A 17,437-nucleotide genomic window follows, 5' to 3' on the forward strand; every position below is an offset into this window, starting at 1 on the left:
CCATTCTCCCATGTGGGACTGTTCTCACACGCCCCCCTCACGTATGGCGTTCTTTGAGCCTAACACGTGTGTTTTTTTTCTTTACGGGTGACGTGGAGCACGTGTGGCTTTTAAGCCTATCACGTGTGGGCCTAACTCTGATACCTTGTTAAGTTTGTGGCCATTTAACTCAAAACCAATTTGCAATGAGTGGAGAGGGCCTATACTTTATATTCTTGGTTGCTAGTTACCCATTCTCCCATGTGGGACTATTTTCACAATCAATGTTACTTCAAACAAGAATAGCTCAAACAGGAATGATTTGAAAATTCAGTAAATATTAAATTAAATTATTATGGTATAAAACTAAAAATCATATAAATACTTCGGTACAAAAAGTTTCATTTGACGCAATCTCACATAGGCTTTACATATCCTGCAAAACAATATACCTTGTAACCTTCAAATAATTGCGACCGAAGAGGGTTCTTTAAGGACAATTTATCAAAGACAAGTTTCAAGTCTCAGATCTCCCTATCCCTCTTTATTCCATTTCGAAAGAAAATTTTCTAACAATATATGCATGATATTGTTTAGGTGCATGAACCTGTAAAATAATTAACACTCATTAGGGTTTGTATACTAAAAACTTTTTTTCGTGAACTCTTGATATGAAAAGTCGGTTGTGGTCACTTTCACTTTTCACATGATCCTATCATCAATTCTTAACTTTGCCTCAGGTTTTTTTTTTTTGATGAATGATAATATATTAACTGAGTGCTTAGGAAGCACGAAAAAAGAACTACAAAAGCAATGGAGGATGGGAGACTTTACATATTAGAAACTATAGTCTCCCAAGAATTTAACAAAAAACCCACAGATAAATTCCCAAAGAACCTAGTCGGCAAGCCCTAGTTGAAAATGGTGGCCTTGATCGACATAATAACTCTATCAGTGGAGTGAGCAACATCACGGAAAAGACGATTATTCCTCTCTAACCATATACACCACCAAATGGCAAAGGGAGTAATCTGCTGAAGGAATCCTTTCATCGTATCTGACTTCTCAAACTTCCAAAACCTAAAGAAAGTATCCAAAGTGGATGGCATTGGAGACGGACAATTGATCACCGGGAGGAAGTATCTCCATATGGTTTCAGTAAAGCTGCAGGAGATGAGCAAGTGAGAGGCATTCTCTTCAGCCGATCTGCATAACAGGCACATGTTTGGGTATTGAAATCCCCTCCTTTGAAGCATGTCCATAGTGGGGGCTGAATTGAGGATACAAGCCCATAAAAGGAAGGAGACCTTAGTGGGTACCTATTCCATCCAAACTTTCTTCACCGGAAATTGGGTTGGACTATGTTCTTGATTGGAAGCAATGTCATACAAAGATTTTACACTAAAAATTCCATCCTTGGACGATTTCCATTTCCTATTATCCGACTCTTGATTGAGAGTTGGAGGTTCTCCAATGTACTCGAGAAAGCTAGCAATGTCTTCCAAAGTCGAGTCTCTAGATGTGCTCCTTAGTCCCAGGTTCCATGCCTTGAGACTACCAACACCTATAATACAATCCGCTAAACAACAATTCTTTTTATTTGAGTTTCTCCATAGAGCGGGGAACTTGTTCTTTAGAGTTTCATTATCTATCCATTGGTCCTCCCAAAATCTAACTGATTTTCCATTGTGAATTACAATTGACGTGTGAGCCGCCACCATATTCAAATTCTTTGAAATGCTCTTCCAACTACCTACACCGTGAGATAAACCAATTAGATTAGGAAACCAAACATGATCTAGTCCACCATATTTTGTTTGGATAACCTTTCTCCACATGCTATCCTTTTCCTCACCATATCTCCAAACCCACTTCCCTAATAAATCCGTGCTAATATTCTTAATCTTTCTAATACCCAAACCACCAAATTTTTTCTTTCTGCAAACTTTATCCCAACCAACCCAATACATCTTTTTCTTTGAGCTGCTATCTCCCCACAAGAACTTCTTAATGATTTTCTCCATCTTAAGAATTACTGAACAAGGTGGCAACAATATAGAGAGAAGGTAAGTGGATATATTATTAAGAGTGGATTTGATCAAAATCAACCTTCCACCCTTTGAGACAAATCTTTTTTTCCAAGGAGCCATTTTCTTTTCCATCTTTTCTAGAATGGTATCCCAAATGTTGATGTTCTTGATCTTGGAACCAAGAGGGATGCCCAAATAAGACAACGGCAGCGAACCAATACCGCAACCTAAAAGATTAGCACATTCAACAATATTACTCGTATCACCAATAGGGATCAAAGAACTTTTTGAAAGGTTAATCCTTAAACCTGTGATAGCTTCGAAATAGACCAAAATATCTTTTAATTTGCTTATTTGGATCTGATCCGCATCGAGAAATAAAATAGTATCATCCGCAAATTGAATGTGAGTGAATTTTGATAAAATTTTGAAGTAATTGTGATAAAACTTCTACGACAAGAATGAATATGTATGGAAGAAAGGGAGTCACCTTGACGAAGACCGCTTGAGCTTTTGAAGAAACCAGAAGCCTTTCCATTAACCAGTACCGAAAATCTTGGAGAAGATACACACCATTTTAACCATCTACGCCAGCGCCAACCAAACCCCATTTTAACCAACAACTTGTTGACAACATTCCAGTTGACGTGATCGAAAGCTTTCTCCATGTCGATTTTACAATTGAAGCCCGACATATTAGAGCGAATTCTTGAATCTATACATTCTCTGGCTATAAGAACATTATCAAGGATTTGACGACCTTCAACATAGGCACCTTGATTGAAAGAAACTAACTTCTACATGATTGGCTTTATTCTAGTTGCCAAAATCTTGGAAAATATCTTGTAGACACAACCAGTTAAGCTAATGGGCCTGAAATTCTTCAACTCTGTAGCACCAGCTATCTTAGGTATAAGTGCAATGAAGTTGCAATTTAATCTCCAATTTAGTTTTCCTTCTGAACAGAACTCGTGAACAACTTTCATAAAATCATCCTTTATGATTGACCAACATGATGATAGGAATTCCGTTGTCATTCCATCTGGGCCTGGAGATTTATTATTGCCACATATGGCCAACGCATGAAGTACTTCTCCTTCTGTAATTGGCTTTTTTAGATTTTCTTTATCAATGATCGAAATTGAACCAAAGTCCATGTTATCTATGTCGGGTCTCCAATCTTCTTCTTCACTGTACAATCTCTCATAAAAAGCCACTGTTTCAGCCCGAATTTCCTCTTTGCTAGTAATTTCCTCGTCGTCTCGAAGCAATTTTTGAATCTTGTTATTAGTATATCGAGTGTTTGCAACCTGATGATAGAATTTTGTATTCTTTTCTCCATCTTTGATCCATTTGGTTTTACTACGTTGCAACCACTTAGTTTCAATGTTAGAAGAATTCATTTCGTGTTCGGTTCTCGACGTAATTCTGTGTTGGAATTCATTCTCTTCTAAAGGGTTAGTTTCCTCTAATTTATCAAGATTCATAATCAGTTCTTCAACAGTTTTAAGTCTTGTTTCTTGTTCTTTGAAAGTTGATTTACTCCATTCTGATATTATGCCTTTAATAACTTGAAGTTTCTTAGCTAAAATATAACTAGGCCACCCCGTAACATCAATTCTTGACCACCAAAATGCCATCACTTCTTTGAAAGATGGATGCTCAATCCAATAATTTTCAAACCGAAAGGGAGGCTTACCTGTTACTGCAGTTCCAAATTCCAAGGTAATAGGGGCGTGATCGGAGCCTGTACGGATCAGAATTTGTTGATTCCCTTCGACTCTCTCGTGACACCAATCCTTAGAATACAAAAATCTGTCAAGTCTTGAAAGTAAAGGAGCACCTTGTCCATTAGTCCATGTGAATCTCCCACCAACTAAAGGGGGGTCTATCAGTTCCCATCTATCTAGAAAATTGTTCACTTGGACATATTAATGTGTCTTCTGCATCTCTTGTTTCCTTCGATTGGAGTTTTAATGGCATTTAAATCACAACCTATGCACCAAGGATAATCCCAGAGAGCTCTCACATTATCTAATTCATCCCATAAGAATCTCTTATTAGCTTCGTCTGCCGGACCGTAAACTGCTGTCAAAAGCCACTTTTGATCTCGACCTATTACGTTCCCTACAACGGATATAGAATAAGCGCCGAGCAAACTATCTTCAACTGAGATTGTACTTTCCTTCCACACCAATAATATACCCCCAGAACGACCCTCGGGTGGTAAATGAATCCAGCTACAGTTTGAGGAACCTCACAACTTATGAACCAAAGATTTGAAATGTCATGAGTTAGTGTCTGTTGAATCATCGCCACATCAATATTTTTTCCAACTATAATTCTTCTTAGTGCTGGGATTCTGCCTCTTGCTTTGATCCCCCACACATTCCAAGTGACGAACTTAAGATCCATTGATTACCCTCCAACACCTTTTTGATATTTCCTCTTTGACCCTGGTAGAACCCGATCCTCTTTGAAAGACCAAGCTAATTGCGCCGATTCCCTTTCTAATTTGCTGGTTGAAGTTGTAAGGGGGGGAGCATGAAGGATATATTGCCTCGGTCTGAAGAAATGGTATCCTTCCGAAGGAGTGTCCTTCGACCAAGGTTGCAATGCGTACAATTTGGCGAATAGGATCTTAATGACCTTACTCGGAAGATCATTAATCCGGTCCAATTAGGGGTCGTAATGCTTAGCTAGAAGCCAACTACGATCGTCGGATAACTTCGGTAATCCGCGGCTAACATAGACCGGATCCTACAAGGGTTACACATCAGAGTAATGATTTGAACGGAGAGAATCGACTAGAAGGATAATGGCAAATAAGTGGATTGGATTCATTATTGATAAGTCCATTAATTCGGAGAAGTCCGAAGAGATACAAACATGTCCGGGCCCGAAAGGGAGGCCCGGAAAGGCTTTAGGTGGGCCGGCCATGTGATGGCCGACCTAGGCAAGGGGTCGGCCATAACATGGCCGGTTAGGTCCTAAGTGGGCCGTCCAAGGAAGCCCATAAAGGGCTATGTTGGCCGGCCACTTCAAGTAACCCTAAAAGGGTGATTTTGGAAGTTGCCTTGTAATTAGGTTTTAGGAATCCTAGTTTGGGTCTAATACCTTTTCTAGGGATTTCTATATATACCTAATTATACAACCTAAAGAGAGAGGCAGAAAGTAGAGGCAACTCTCACAGAGAAACTGTCATCTGAAAGAGTTTCAGAATATACATCTCAGAGAGAGAGAGAGAAAAGGAGTTTTCTCAAATATCTAGTCAAGAAGAAGGAGTTCTTCATCTCAACCTTCAAGAAGGTTCTAGCGGACTGAAAGGAGGGAGTTCAAGTCATTACTCGGTGTCTCAAGTAGAGGAGCTACACTTGGAGCTCTTATCTTCCGAATACTGGTCGAGATTTAGTTCGTGAGAAAGCGATTAAGAGGTAATCTTCTTTCCAATCTAGTTCATTGGTATGTTCATGTATAGATCCTGGAAACTAGTGTTAAACATAGAGATGTTTGAGATTCCGCTACCAACACTAGACAATTAGGTGTATGAGATACCCTATGAAAACCCTTCAGAGCAATGATTGGTTGATTCCTTATGGTTACGCGCAACAAAAGAGTCGGAAATAGCCACATTGTTGTTGTTCTCTTCTGAGTTGAGTACAACTTCTTCTTCTTCTTCTTCTTCTTCTAGAACTTAATTAATATCATCATCGTTGAATTGTATCTTGGGCTCATCTAATAGCAGGTTATCTCTAGCTAACAAGGGATATGAGTTATTCTGAATTCCATCATCTATGTTAGGTGAGTCTGGGATCCTTTCATCTATGGGCTCGAGGGAAAGAAGCACTGGTTCATCGAGAAATTCCCTGTCCTTGGATGAGATTGAAATCGGAATATCTGACTTCTCATATCTGGAAACAATTTTATGAAGTAAATCATAAAACTCATTTTCTCTACCCATAAAACAGATGTTTAGAGATAGACACCCATTCATTAATGCCTCAACTTTTTGATGACAGGTAACATCCTTCTCGTAGGAGGCTCTATTTACTAAAATAGGATTAACGACAGCATCAACTGATATAATGTCTTGATCAGATTCAACAACAACTATGGACAGTGATTTTGATAAAGAAGCAATAACAAGGGATAAGGTTAGATCTGAATCTACCACTCCAAATGATGAAGTAGGTTGAGCCTTATCTCCTAGATTATTGGTCAATGCCACCTCTCCAGCATAGGCAGAAATAAATGGTAACTTGTTGTCATTCTGCTCCGACCCAACGCATAAAGCAAGATTAAAATTTGGTTCTGTAGTATACTGCATTTCTTTATATGAAGCTGAACCCTTAGAATTTTTATTCTTCTTCATCCATTTCTTCGTGACGGATTTTCTTCCAAATTGCCAAACGAGCTTAGGTCCATACTGCTTAAAAGCCTTTTTATGGCGTTGTTTACATAACAATCCATTAAAGATTTGTCAATTTGGGGGCACCTACTAGTCTTGGGCTTCCTAATAATTTGGCCCCCCATGATATCTTCCTGAGAAACACTTGGTCTATGGTGATGGCCCATAGAAATGGGATGACCCACTTGATTAACAAAACCCCTAGAGGATGTATGGTCATCCGCCAGGTGGCCTTTTTCTGAGAAAGTTTTGGATGGGATGTCACCATTGACTAAAAGTACTTCGTCATTAATGTCTTTTACAGCCAAAGAGTCAAATCGATTTTCAACCGGTATAAAAGTAGTAGGCTCCACTAACGAGGTTCCTGCTTCATTGTCTACGAAAAAGACCCCCTGTTGATCCCAAGAAAATGATTTCCTTTTATATGATTAACTCCCTGGTTTATTTCGTCTACCGCTGACATAATTTCTTTTCCGGGTCTACAAATGTATGCAGTGTCAGGGACGTCCTTATTTGTCGGTTTCGAGACGCTGTGGAAAGCTGCCGCTACAGTATCAGTCATTCCATTCTTTAGAAAATTGGTAGAGTGAACATCAACGCCTACTGTAACGACTGCATTCCCAGTGAGAGTTTCACCATGATTGACTGTGACACCTCTATTCTGGATATTCAAACTATCTTTGGAGACCTCCGGTCAGGTTCCCGGAGCTATCCTTCTCCGGAAGGTAAAGAGTTCGATAACCACCTTGAGGTCATGGCGGACTTCATACAGGTCCAAAGCCAGCGGTATAACATTACAAGGCCCTCTAACTAGAATGATTGCATATGACATTATACCAAAATTGATTGTTGCGTTATCAACTCCCAAGAATCCTCCACACAGATTTCCAATCTTCTTGAGCATTTCCAAATTCCAAAGATCATGAAGGAGACCTCTTACCTTTATCCAAATTCCTTTTGAGCAATCAATAATATCTTCTATGTTGTTACAAGTGGGTAGCCATGGTTTAAAAGATATAGTGACTCCATAAGCTCTAAAAGCAGGCTTCTTGATAATGAAATCTAGCTTTGATTGACTGTGGACCAAGAAAATACATTTGCTCCTAGAAAAAGATTTAAGATCAACTGTCCTTCTCCATTTAAGCTCCTTCCTGATAGCTATGGCCACCTTATCCCAACCGGGATTACCTGGAGTGACTTCACATACCACCCATGTGGAGTGTATAGATTTCCTTGCTCCATAGCCGAAGTTTGGTCTCCATTTAGGAGAAGATCCTCCTTCACCATGAATACCCCTTTGGCTACCAATAAATCTGCTAGTTTGACCCCATACCGGTGGATTAACTTTGGAGTTAGATTTCGCCAAAAGTGGGAAGTGAACATGCCAGCTATATTTTCCTTGATCAAAGAGAGGACCGCCATGGACTACAAGTTCAAGGACATCAGCAAAAAGTTTCCATCCTTGTCTGTTGTTCCTTGTCGGAAAACAAAATGGCTTGAATCTGGAGTTCTGATGTACCCTTGATGGTATGAATTTCGACCCTCGCATAAACTCACCCGAGTCATTTTTGAGCCTCTCTCAGTGCCACACAAATCCTTATCAGCAATCCTCTTAATGTTGTAGCCTTTCTCTCTCTTCGCTTCCGACCGGATAAATTGAATGATGTCGTAGGCGTGTTCAGAAGACAGCCAATCAACATGATTTAAATGATGCCCTCTTTCTGTAATCCTGACTCCAATGGCGGAATCATAGTGAGGGTCAAAAGTTTTGTTATCTATGAAAAATAACTTGTTTCTACAGACAGCCATGGAAAGAGAAAATAAACTTTGGAGAGAAAGAGAAAGAGAAAGGAGAAGATAGAAAGAGACTGAGAGAAAGAAAAAGAGAGAAATAAGAGGAAGAGAGATAATGAAAACCGGATGAAAACCCTGAATACTAAATTTCAAACAACAACATGATTTTGTTTAACAGAAACAAGATGAAAACCCTAGCGAATTGGTTGAACAAAAACATGAATGTTAACCTCTCTCTAGAATTCTTTAACAAAAACAACTCGAAAACCCTAAAAAGTTTATCTCAAACAACAACTAAGGACATTCAACAATCCTAAACCTCTAATCACTTGATGATTTGATAAAAGTATTGTCCGGGCCAACTACTATCGAGAGTACCCATAAAAAGTCTGCGCCATTGAGCTCACGCATTGACCAAATTTACAAATCAAGTAACAAATGGGCTTACCCCCTCACCTCTAGGCACTCGGAATAACCAGAGAATACTTGTGGTTGCACTTGCGCATATTGGATAAAGAGGTCAGACGTTTTAGCGGGAGGACCGTCCCCCATGATGTTGTCCAAGATCATCTCCTGCCAATATATCCGCCTAAAGAAGTGGTACCGTCATTCAAGGTGACAACTAACAGGGGGATAACACCTTATCCATTGAATATGAGTTACAATCATTCGAAATGATAGCTGACTGAACATTACTAATATCCAAAATGACAAGCTATAAGGACACAATAAAAAGACGAGCAGTCCACCACCCTTTGGTGTAACGGTTGGACACCCCTCTTAAGACCATGAGGTCGTGGGATCGAGTCTCGGTGGAAGCAGTTGCCCTCAAGATTTATCCTATGTAATTTAGGCTATGAATAATGTAATAATTTGTCGGATTTAGCCCTCTTCGAAGTCAGGCTTCAGATCTCTTTCATTCTCAGTTTAAATTAGGCGGTTATCGTGTAGACCGTAGTCGTATTCTCAAAAAAAAAAAAGACGAGCAATCAACATACAAGCCGTTGGATTCTTCACTGAACAACTGACAAATCCCTTACTTTCTATCTCATACATATGTTGAATGACTGCCCTACTTTCTCGGAGCATAAACATTTCATCTTCTATCTCATACAAGGGATCTCATTCTCCACAAAAAGAATGATGGTTTAAGAACGAGTGTCTTACTTTTTCTACTCATCCACGTTGATCCTCTCATACAACATACAATATGACGATTCATTTTTTAGGCATGCAATCCACTTCCTCTCTTCTACATATCTAAGGATGACCTTACCTTACGTAGTTAAGGACAAATAACTATTTTTCTCTTTTATACACACTCACTATTAAGAAGTGATAGGCAAACAACCATAATTTTTCTTTCCTGGTGTATGGTTGTCATTGTCTCTCTTTAGGCAAGGCAGGAATCGTTTGAGCAGTCATTCTAGTTATTTCTTTCTCTTGGTAAATCAATGAGTAAGACAAGCTTTTATCCTAAATCAAACCTAACCTGTAGAGATCAAGCTCCGACCATTCCACGAGTGGCGCTATACTCTGACCATTCCTCTTCGATGGTGATATCTCAGACATTGCTTTTGTATTTGTTATTTCTCATATAAGCTTACTGACATGATCGTCAGAGTCTCTTTGATCAACACCACCCTGGTATTTCACGTGTGTTTCATTTCTTGTGAGACAGGTTAAGGCCCAAGAACATTGTCAATACCCATAAAATAATTACGAGTAACAGTCTGACTTTCGGTTAATGACCCAATTCCTTCGACTTCTTTGACCGGCGATTTCAGTCCCTCACAAATATCGTAAAAATTCAGCTCAACAAAGTCGAACTCATCATCCCCCTCTCTCTCTCTCAGTTGTTGTCGAGTTTTCCAAGCTCCCAAATTTATTTTTTGAGGGTTAGAAGGAATTTCGCTTCAAAATAGGGGTAATATATTCATTAAAAAAATAGATAAATAAAAAATTGGACTTAAAGACTCAGTGCAAAACTCTAATTCAAGATTCTGTGCAAGACTCAGTCTTATAATGGTGTTGTGTCACTTAAGATTTTAAGACTGAGTCTTGCACTGGAGATGCTCTAAGCCTTGGAAGACTTAAAAATTTCAACACCATTATAGAAAAGCTAATAATAATAAACAACATTAATCCATCATGGTGGTGGGCAAGGAATCGTGTTGACAACACAACCGGGGGGATTGGTCCAGCCTTCCACTACACCACATCTTATATGGGTCATGGCATGGTTGAGAGGCTGAGATTTAGCTCCACTTTTAACACGAATCATTCTACATAAGGGCACACATCTCAATGGCATATACCATGAATATAAAAAAGAATGGCATATACCATGACATGGCACGACTTGTGACACAAGAACAACCTGTGTTGCACCAATTCGTCACACAATTGCCTACAAATGAATTTGAGATCAAATTTATGTCAATCATGTCTCACCATACTTTTGAACTATGATACTAAAATTTTCTTTGGTAACTAATTGCATGGCACCTTACTTTGCTCTTTGGTTTGTCTTTTGCTCAAATATGTGGGGGCTGGGGTTTTATAGCCCCAACAACAAGTATCACTACGAAACTTTGTCCATGTGAGACTAAAACTATGTGCAAAGCAAAGCTTTCTCTTTGTTTTAGCACTTAGTTTGGAACCCTTAGATCACGTGAATTGTTCTTCTAACCTTTCTTTGTGTTGGTTCATGCAAGACGTACCTGATGGTGATGGAGGTAAGGTGGCGGTAGCGGTGGCATGTGTCCTGGTGGTGGTGACAGACGTATGCGGTGGTGGTTGAGATATTGCGGTGGAATCATGATGGTGATGATTATTCTAGGAGTATCATTTTCGCAGGACCACAACCATCTCGTGTCCCTGGGTCGTGTCCAACCCATGTTAGATTTTGTCTCTAGGCACAACCCCCTGAAGTAACGCGCTTGGTGGGTTAGTTTGCACTTTAAGATTACTTCCGTGGGGATACAATTCGAAGTTTAAAATTTCAAGAAACTTATAGTGTGTTTGGTTGCAGGATTCCTAAGTAAGATTCTTATCAAAAGTGGAATTTGGTAGGAATCATGAATCCTTGGTCTGTTTGGCTACCAAGAATCCTAAGACTCTTGAATCCTAAGGATTCCTAATTCCAAAATTTGTATTGGACCAAAATCCCACCCTACCCCCTAGGATTTGTTAGGATTTTGGATTAATGAATCTAAATTTCAAACTTAAAATCAACAAAAAAATATTTCCTTCTACAAAATCATTATTTTTTTTCAAAAATCATATTTTTTCTAAAGACGTTTAAAATAATCAAATAATAATAAATCATAGGATTCTTAGTTGCCAAACAAGCCAAAAAATATTACTTGGATTCATGAATCCGTGGAATCATGAATCCCAATGACTCATGAATCCGCGGATTCATGATTCCGCCATCCAAACGCACCATTACTTTATTTTTATGAAGGATTCAATAGTTCTTAAGCTAGCTATATCCTAAGGTAGTATCAACGATCTCCACAAAAGGAGGTGAAATGATGTCTTGAGTAGTTACGAATCTAGGACACTTAGCATCTCCAATGCAACACTCAAATTGAAAAACTGAATGCCAGCTAGGATTTTTTGAGTTTTTTGTAAAAAAAACTCTCTCCAATGCAACAGTCATTTTGGATTTCAAAATGACTTGGCATCATTTAATGTTGAGATATCTCAAGAAGAAACTCAATATTTGAGATTTCTTTTGAGGATCTCAATTGACCAATCAATATTAAAAACAAATCTAACTAAGGAAATGACACCTAAGTTATTTTTAAGCTTTTAGAGTGTGGCAATGGAGATGTCTTTTGAATTCAGGATCTCAACATTGACATCTAGGAAAGAGAAACTCAATTGAGCCTTGACACATAGGACCATTCGAGTGTTTTTTTTTTTTTGGGTTTTGCATTAGAGATGGTCTTACGCAAAATGGATGGGTGGCCACAATAGGAGATGGTGTGAGGGGCAAAAGGTGATTTAATCAAAATGGGGGTCAAATTGGGATTAAACCAAAGCAGATAGCCAAGCAATGGAGGCGGAAAAGTAAGAAAAGCAAAACAGGATCATGACGGGAGAACAAGCAGCAGGGTCGAAGGTCGTCAGATTAGTCGCTTTCTTAGGTGCCGGAGGTACCCTAATTTTTTCCTCCCTTCTTTGTTTTCCAATTCACTCATCCTACCTTAATTTGTTAATTTCTCAGTGGTTTTTGTTTGTTTGATCTATAAACTTAATTTCTATTCTTTTTCTTATCACAGTCATCTGTACTACTGCCATTAATCTCTGGCGTGATTTTGAACGCAAGAAGTTAACCCAACAGACTGCAAAAGACATCACTGGGAATCATCAGCTGAGCAATATGGTAAAAAAAGCAATTGAATGAATTCTTATTAGGGTTTCAATATTTGAAGTTTATGCTGTAATTAGATTGCACTATAATAAGGGTTTTCTTTTGTCTCATATTTGTTACTGTTGTTGATCTTTTGTTAGTTCAACAAGATTCTTGTAGTTTAACTTGAAATGATTAGATAAGTACCAACTTGACTCTGAATTGCCTAATTTATCTTGAAATTGATCCATTATTTTTTGCAACCACGGTTGTTGGTTAGCAACAACTTGAGAGTCTGAATGGAATTCTTATTCAATTTTCCTAACTTTCCAAGCAGTTTGGGAGGGAATCGGCTCGGGATCAATAAGGGCTGATCCTCCAACCCCTTTCATCAAAGCCGAGATGTAGCCTAGTATTTACACTACAATGACACACACACACATACACGTCTATGTATATATTACACACAAACACGTACATATATGATATATGTTTTTATACAGAGGCCACAAGCTCTAATGATTCAAATTAAATTCCAAAAATTCAAAGTTTCAAACTCAGTAATTAAGTAACTTACAAGAGTGGTTTGGCCGCCTGATATTAATCATGTCTATATTTGAATCCTCAAATGGATACACCTTAGAGCAAGAGAACATATGGAAACTCATGTCCTAAAGTGCTAAAATTGAATCTATGCTTTGTAGAGTTCTTTTTCATTATTAACTCAAATTACTAAAAACAAAATGAATCGATACTGAATTGATGCTTGTTGCTCTACCAAAGATATTTGTGGGAGAACTTTGATGCATCGAACAATGTTTTTGCAGTCACATATTCATCATAATTTTTAAGTTTGCATGTAGAAAAAGTTGTTGTTCTATCAAATAGCTATAGAACGTTATTTGAGTTATATCTTCTTCTGTATTTATTTAAAACCTTTGAAATTTAGATGTATAAAGATGCATGTAAAATATCAGAATAAAAAGAGACTAGTCGGAACAAATAAAAAAACGGCACGGTTTAGTTAAATTACCTATTCACATACTGCAAACCCTTTCTCTTTACTGTCTTGCAGTGCATGTAACTTAAGTTCTTTGTAATTCTAAAGTATGACAGTTGATTGAAGCTCTGGTAATCTTGGAATATCTGATATCAATTCTTCTTCGTATTTGAAGTATCTTCTTAGTACTGTAATCTTCAATAATGATATTTGTTAGTCTCATAGTAGCTTGTTCTTTGTCTGGGTGAAGATTGTTTTGGTAATCATATTATATGTGAAACATCAAAACTGACCATTCGTTTTTTATCAGAACTTAGGTTATTACAAAGTTAGGAAAATGTAGATAGGGCGCAGGGCAGAAAACATTAACAATGGATACCCGTCAATTATAAATAGGTGTAGGATAGCATTGAGTGACTTCACATACAAAAAAACATCAACAAACATAAAAACCAGAAAAAAATATTCAAACTATACAGGTTATGCTAATTGCTGCTGCTCGTTATCTTGCCAACCCCAACTCATGTCTTTGAGAGAAGGTCTCAAATCCTGGTTATAGAATTTTTCGTATTCTAATGTATCTCCAGCCATTTTCTTCACCTGTACCACGTGAAGTGAAGGTGTAACCTCGAAGATCTCTGCATCTATGGCAAGTTGACCCTTTCTGCCTTCTTTGCATCCTTGCAACATTACTAACCCTTCTTTCTTCTTCATCTTAAAACTCTCCGTCTTTGCAAGTTTCTCCAACTTCGATACAATGGTGGATGCTGTCTGTGGTGTTGTAAACCTGGTAACTTCCTTTTTATCTTTCTCTCTTTCAAAAAGACCTGATAGATCGAATCCCCGAGATTGAGATATGATATCGAATGCATTCAGGGAAATAGGTTTGATGGAGCTTGCTGTCTCGGCTAATTTGTTCTCTGGACTTGACAAAAAGGCTACATGGATGTCTTCAAACCTGGCTTCTCTTTCTATCTGTTCCTGATCCAGTTTTTCAACGGGTTTCAGTCCTTTCAAAAACCATGGACTCTCCATGATTTTCTCAACCGAAATTCTTGAATTTGGATTTGTATCAAGAATCCTAAGAAGAAGCTTTCGTACCCCAAATGAGAACCATATTGGGCACTTAAAGTCCCCCTTTCGAATCTTTCGGTACATCTCCATGAGATTTCTGTGAGGGAAAGGTAGATAACCTGCAATGAGAACGTAGAGAATGATTCCGCATGACCATAAATCTGCCTTTGCCCCGTCGTAGCCTCTCTTGCTGATAACTTCTGGTGCAACATAGGCAGGGGTTCCGCACATTGTATGTAGAAGACCATCTTGCCTCTGTGATTCGCATAAGGCACTTAAACCAAAATCCGAAATCTTAAGATTCCCATTCTCATCGAGAAGGAGATTCTCTGGTTTGAGATCTCGGTGGTATACTCCTCGACTATGGCAGAAATCAATCGCACCGATAAGTTGTTGGAAATATTTTCTAGCGACATCTTCTTTCAGTTTCCCTTTAGCAACTTTATTGAAAAGCTCTCCACCTTTCACATATTCCATGACAAAATAGATCTTGGTCTTGGTAGCCATGACTTCATAGAGCTCAACGACATTGGGATGTCTGATTCGTCTCATCACTGATATCTCTCGTTTGATCTGATCAGTCATACCGATTCTTAAAACCTTCTCCTTATTGATCATCTTAATTGCGACATTTTGGCCAGTTTTCAGGTTTCGAGCATGGTAGACTTTCGCGAAGGTCCCTTGGCCGAGCAAACGAGTAAGTTCATACTTCTGCAGAACTATGGCTCCTTTCTTCTCCATTGATCCTCCTCCTTGTTTGAAGCAGACACAGGCAGAATAAACCCGCGTTATCTGACTGGTTCTGCAACATTTTCCTGACATCTTCTCATCGTCGACTTCATTTAATATGAGACAAAACCTAAGGAAGGAGGAGGATAGATTCAAAAGGAAAAAAATGAAGAATTTAAAGCTTGCCCGTATTGGCAGTTGTAATGTAGAGATAGTTTCTGAGATTAGATTTAAAGGTAGTTTTTTTCATGCCAAAGAATATCCATGGATTCCAACTAACAGAAAACCAAAGAAGTTCGGTAAATATAGAAATAAGTTGGTGATTATGTTGAAGAAATGTATCTGTTTATTTCAGCTATTTTTAGTTAAACATGAACTGAAATTCATTCCTGGCTCTTTGTTAGCTCCATGATCATGAAACGATAATGGCAAAGAAAAAACTAACACAAATTTCTTTGCAGAAGAAGATAGAGAGTTTGGAATGAACTCTGAATGTTGAAGAACTGTGAGCTTCCTATATTTATGGAGGGAAGATGAAGAAAGTTTCTTCATCTGTGTAGAAGAAATTTGTTTTGGATAATTATCCGGATAATGGAACAAACTATTATTTGTTTAATATATGAAATATTTACATGGATTTTTAGTTTTTTTTCTCTAGATCTTTACATTGTTTATGTGGCTCCACTGCATTGACTTAAATAACATCTTTTTTTAGCAGAGTAATGCTAGAGAACAAGAAAAACTAGGTAGATTTTGGATAGAAATCCTATGTGGCTAGCCATGATTCGAGGTTTAGTGGGTCAGAATCGTCGGAAGAACGAATCACAACAAACCACGTAAGATTCTATTCTTACCATTTAGTTTGTGCCAGTGAGTGTCTACACATGTGTAAACAAGGTGTAAGATTAACTTTTCTTTTACAGAAAAGTGGAAAGACAGATCAGTCTTTTATTTGACATTTCCTCTGCTTTGTGATATCATCTATCTATGAAATGGGTGTTGTAAAATCTAAAACGTGAGGGGATTGGCATGCACGTTGCTCCTTTCTAACTTCTTTTATCGTACCAGACTGTCACAATTTGTAGTTTGTTTATTGCTTCCAAAGTATTTGTTCCAAACTATGAGAAACTGTGTGGATAAGGTCATAAAGATGTTGAGAGTTTCAAAGTCATCCACCCCTAAAATCCTTCCGAGACCGAGATACTAAAAAAAAATCAACAAGGCTAGGCGAACCGCCTAAAGATTGAACCCGCCTGAGAGAGATGTTTCTCTCTCCTCACGAGTGAAGTCACGTCAGGTGGTTTGGACGGTTCACTCTTTAGGCGGTTCACTTAGAGTTTTTGAAAAAAAATCTGTCTGGACTGAACAGAGGAGTGATGGAGGAGAGTGACAAAGGCTGCCCAAGACAGAGAGAGAAGAGAGACAGAAAGAGAAGAGAGGTAGGTGATGGGCTAAAAAATCATAAAAAAATTGCACACTACTCTCATATTAGTTGTGAGATTAGTTCCATGGAGAAAAAACTATCTAGCAAGCAAGAATATGATGTATAGCTCCGTGTGGTGCTGTTTATAAGATATGATGCACCTTTTCTTAGGTATATGTTTTAAGCGTAAAGTTTTGAAGTTATGAAGTGCTGAAACAGACAAATAGTGCTCGGCCTTCCAGACCACAATCCAATAAAATTGAGGAGATCAATTTAATTTTGAGTCCTCAAAGAAGCATCTCCTAACACAACAAAGTTTATTTGATCCAAATAAATTTACAAACATGTAGACAAATATTTAATCCACGTAAAAGTTATGCAGTCTGTAAAGACCGAAGCTTGCGTGTAACCATCACATAATCAGATAGAATGTGTTCGACAATTCGAGTAAGGGTGACAAAACAGTCTTGAAACCCCATTAATGAATGTTTTAGTTTTGAAAAAGAAACTTTCAAAATTATTCACAATATACACTCTTAATTCCTTTTTACACCAACAAATGCTATACACCATATCATATAAGTCTGAACCGTGTTGTTCCAAATTTAATTATACTTACACATCAAGAGAAAGTACT

At 38.2% G+C, this 17,437-nt stretch overlaps 1 protein-coding gene and 2 long non-coding RNA genes across 3 annotated transcripts; 1 reads left to right on the forward strand and 2 right to left on the reverse strand.

The window, feature by feature from the left end:
- Window positions 1-308: 308 nt before the first annotated feature.
- Window positions 309-8,950, reverse strand: LOC147549225 (uncharacterized). Its single transcript, XR_015237962.1, has 2 exons — window positions 8,668-8,950; window positions 309-586 (listed from the first exon to the last, which is right to left on the reverse strand). It is a non-coding gene; the product is annotated as an uncharacterized LOC147549225 (long non-coding RNA).
- Window positions 8,951-12,227: 3,277 nt separating this feature from the next.
- LOC147549226 (uncharacterized) lies at window positions 12,228-16,018 on the forward strand. The gene is made up of 3 exons (XR_015237961.1): window positions 12,228-12,377; window positions 12,504-12,607; window positions 15,839-16,018. It is a non-coding gene; the product is annotated as an uncharacterized LOC147549226 (long non-coding RNA).
- LOC147549227 (CBL-interacting protein kinase 5-like) lies at window positions 13,848-15,844 on the reverse strand. The gene has a single exon (XM_086670184.1). The coding sequence runs from the start codon at window positions 15,468-15,470 to the stop codon at window positions 14,055-14,057; it is 1,416 nt and encodes a 471-aa protein (XP_086526310.1). The 5' UTR covers window positions 15,471-15,844; the 3' UTR covers window positions 13,848-14,054.
- Window positions 16,019-17,437: the final 1,419 nt, after the last annotated feature.

The sequence above is a fragment of the Eschscholzia californica genome, unplaced genomic scaffold (assembly GCF_041429995.1).
Source record: "Eschscholzia californica isolate CP2 unplaced genomic scaffold, dmEscCali1.0.p SCAF_3, whole genome shotgun sequence".
NCBI lineage: Eukaryota > Viridiplantae > Streptophyta > Magnoliopsida > Ranunculales > Papaveraceae > Eschscholzia > Eschscholzia californica.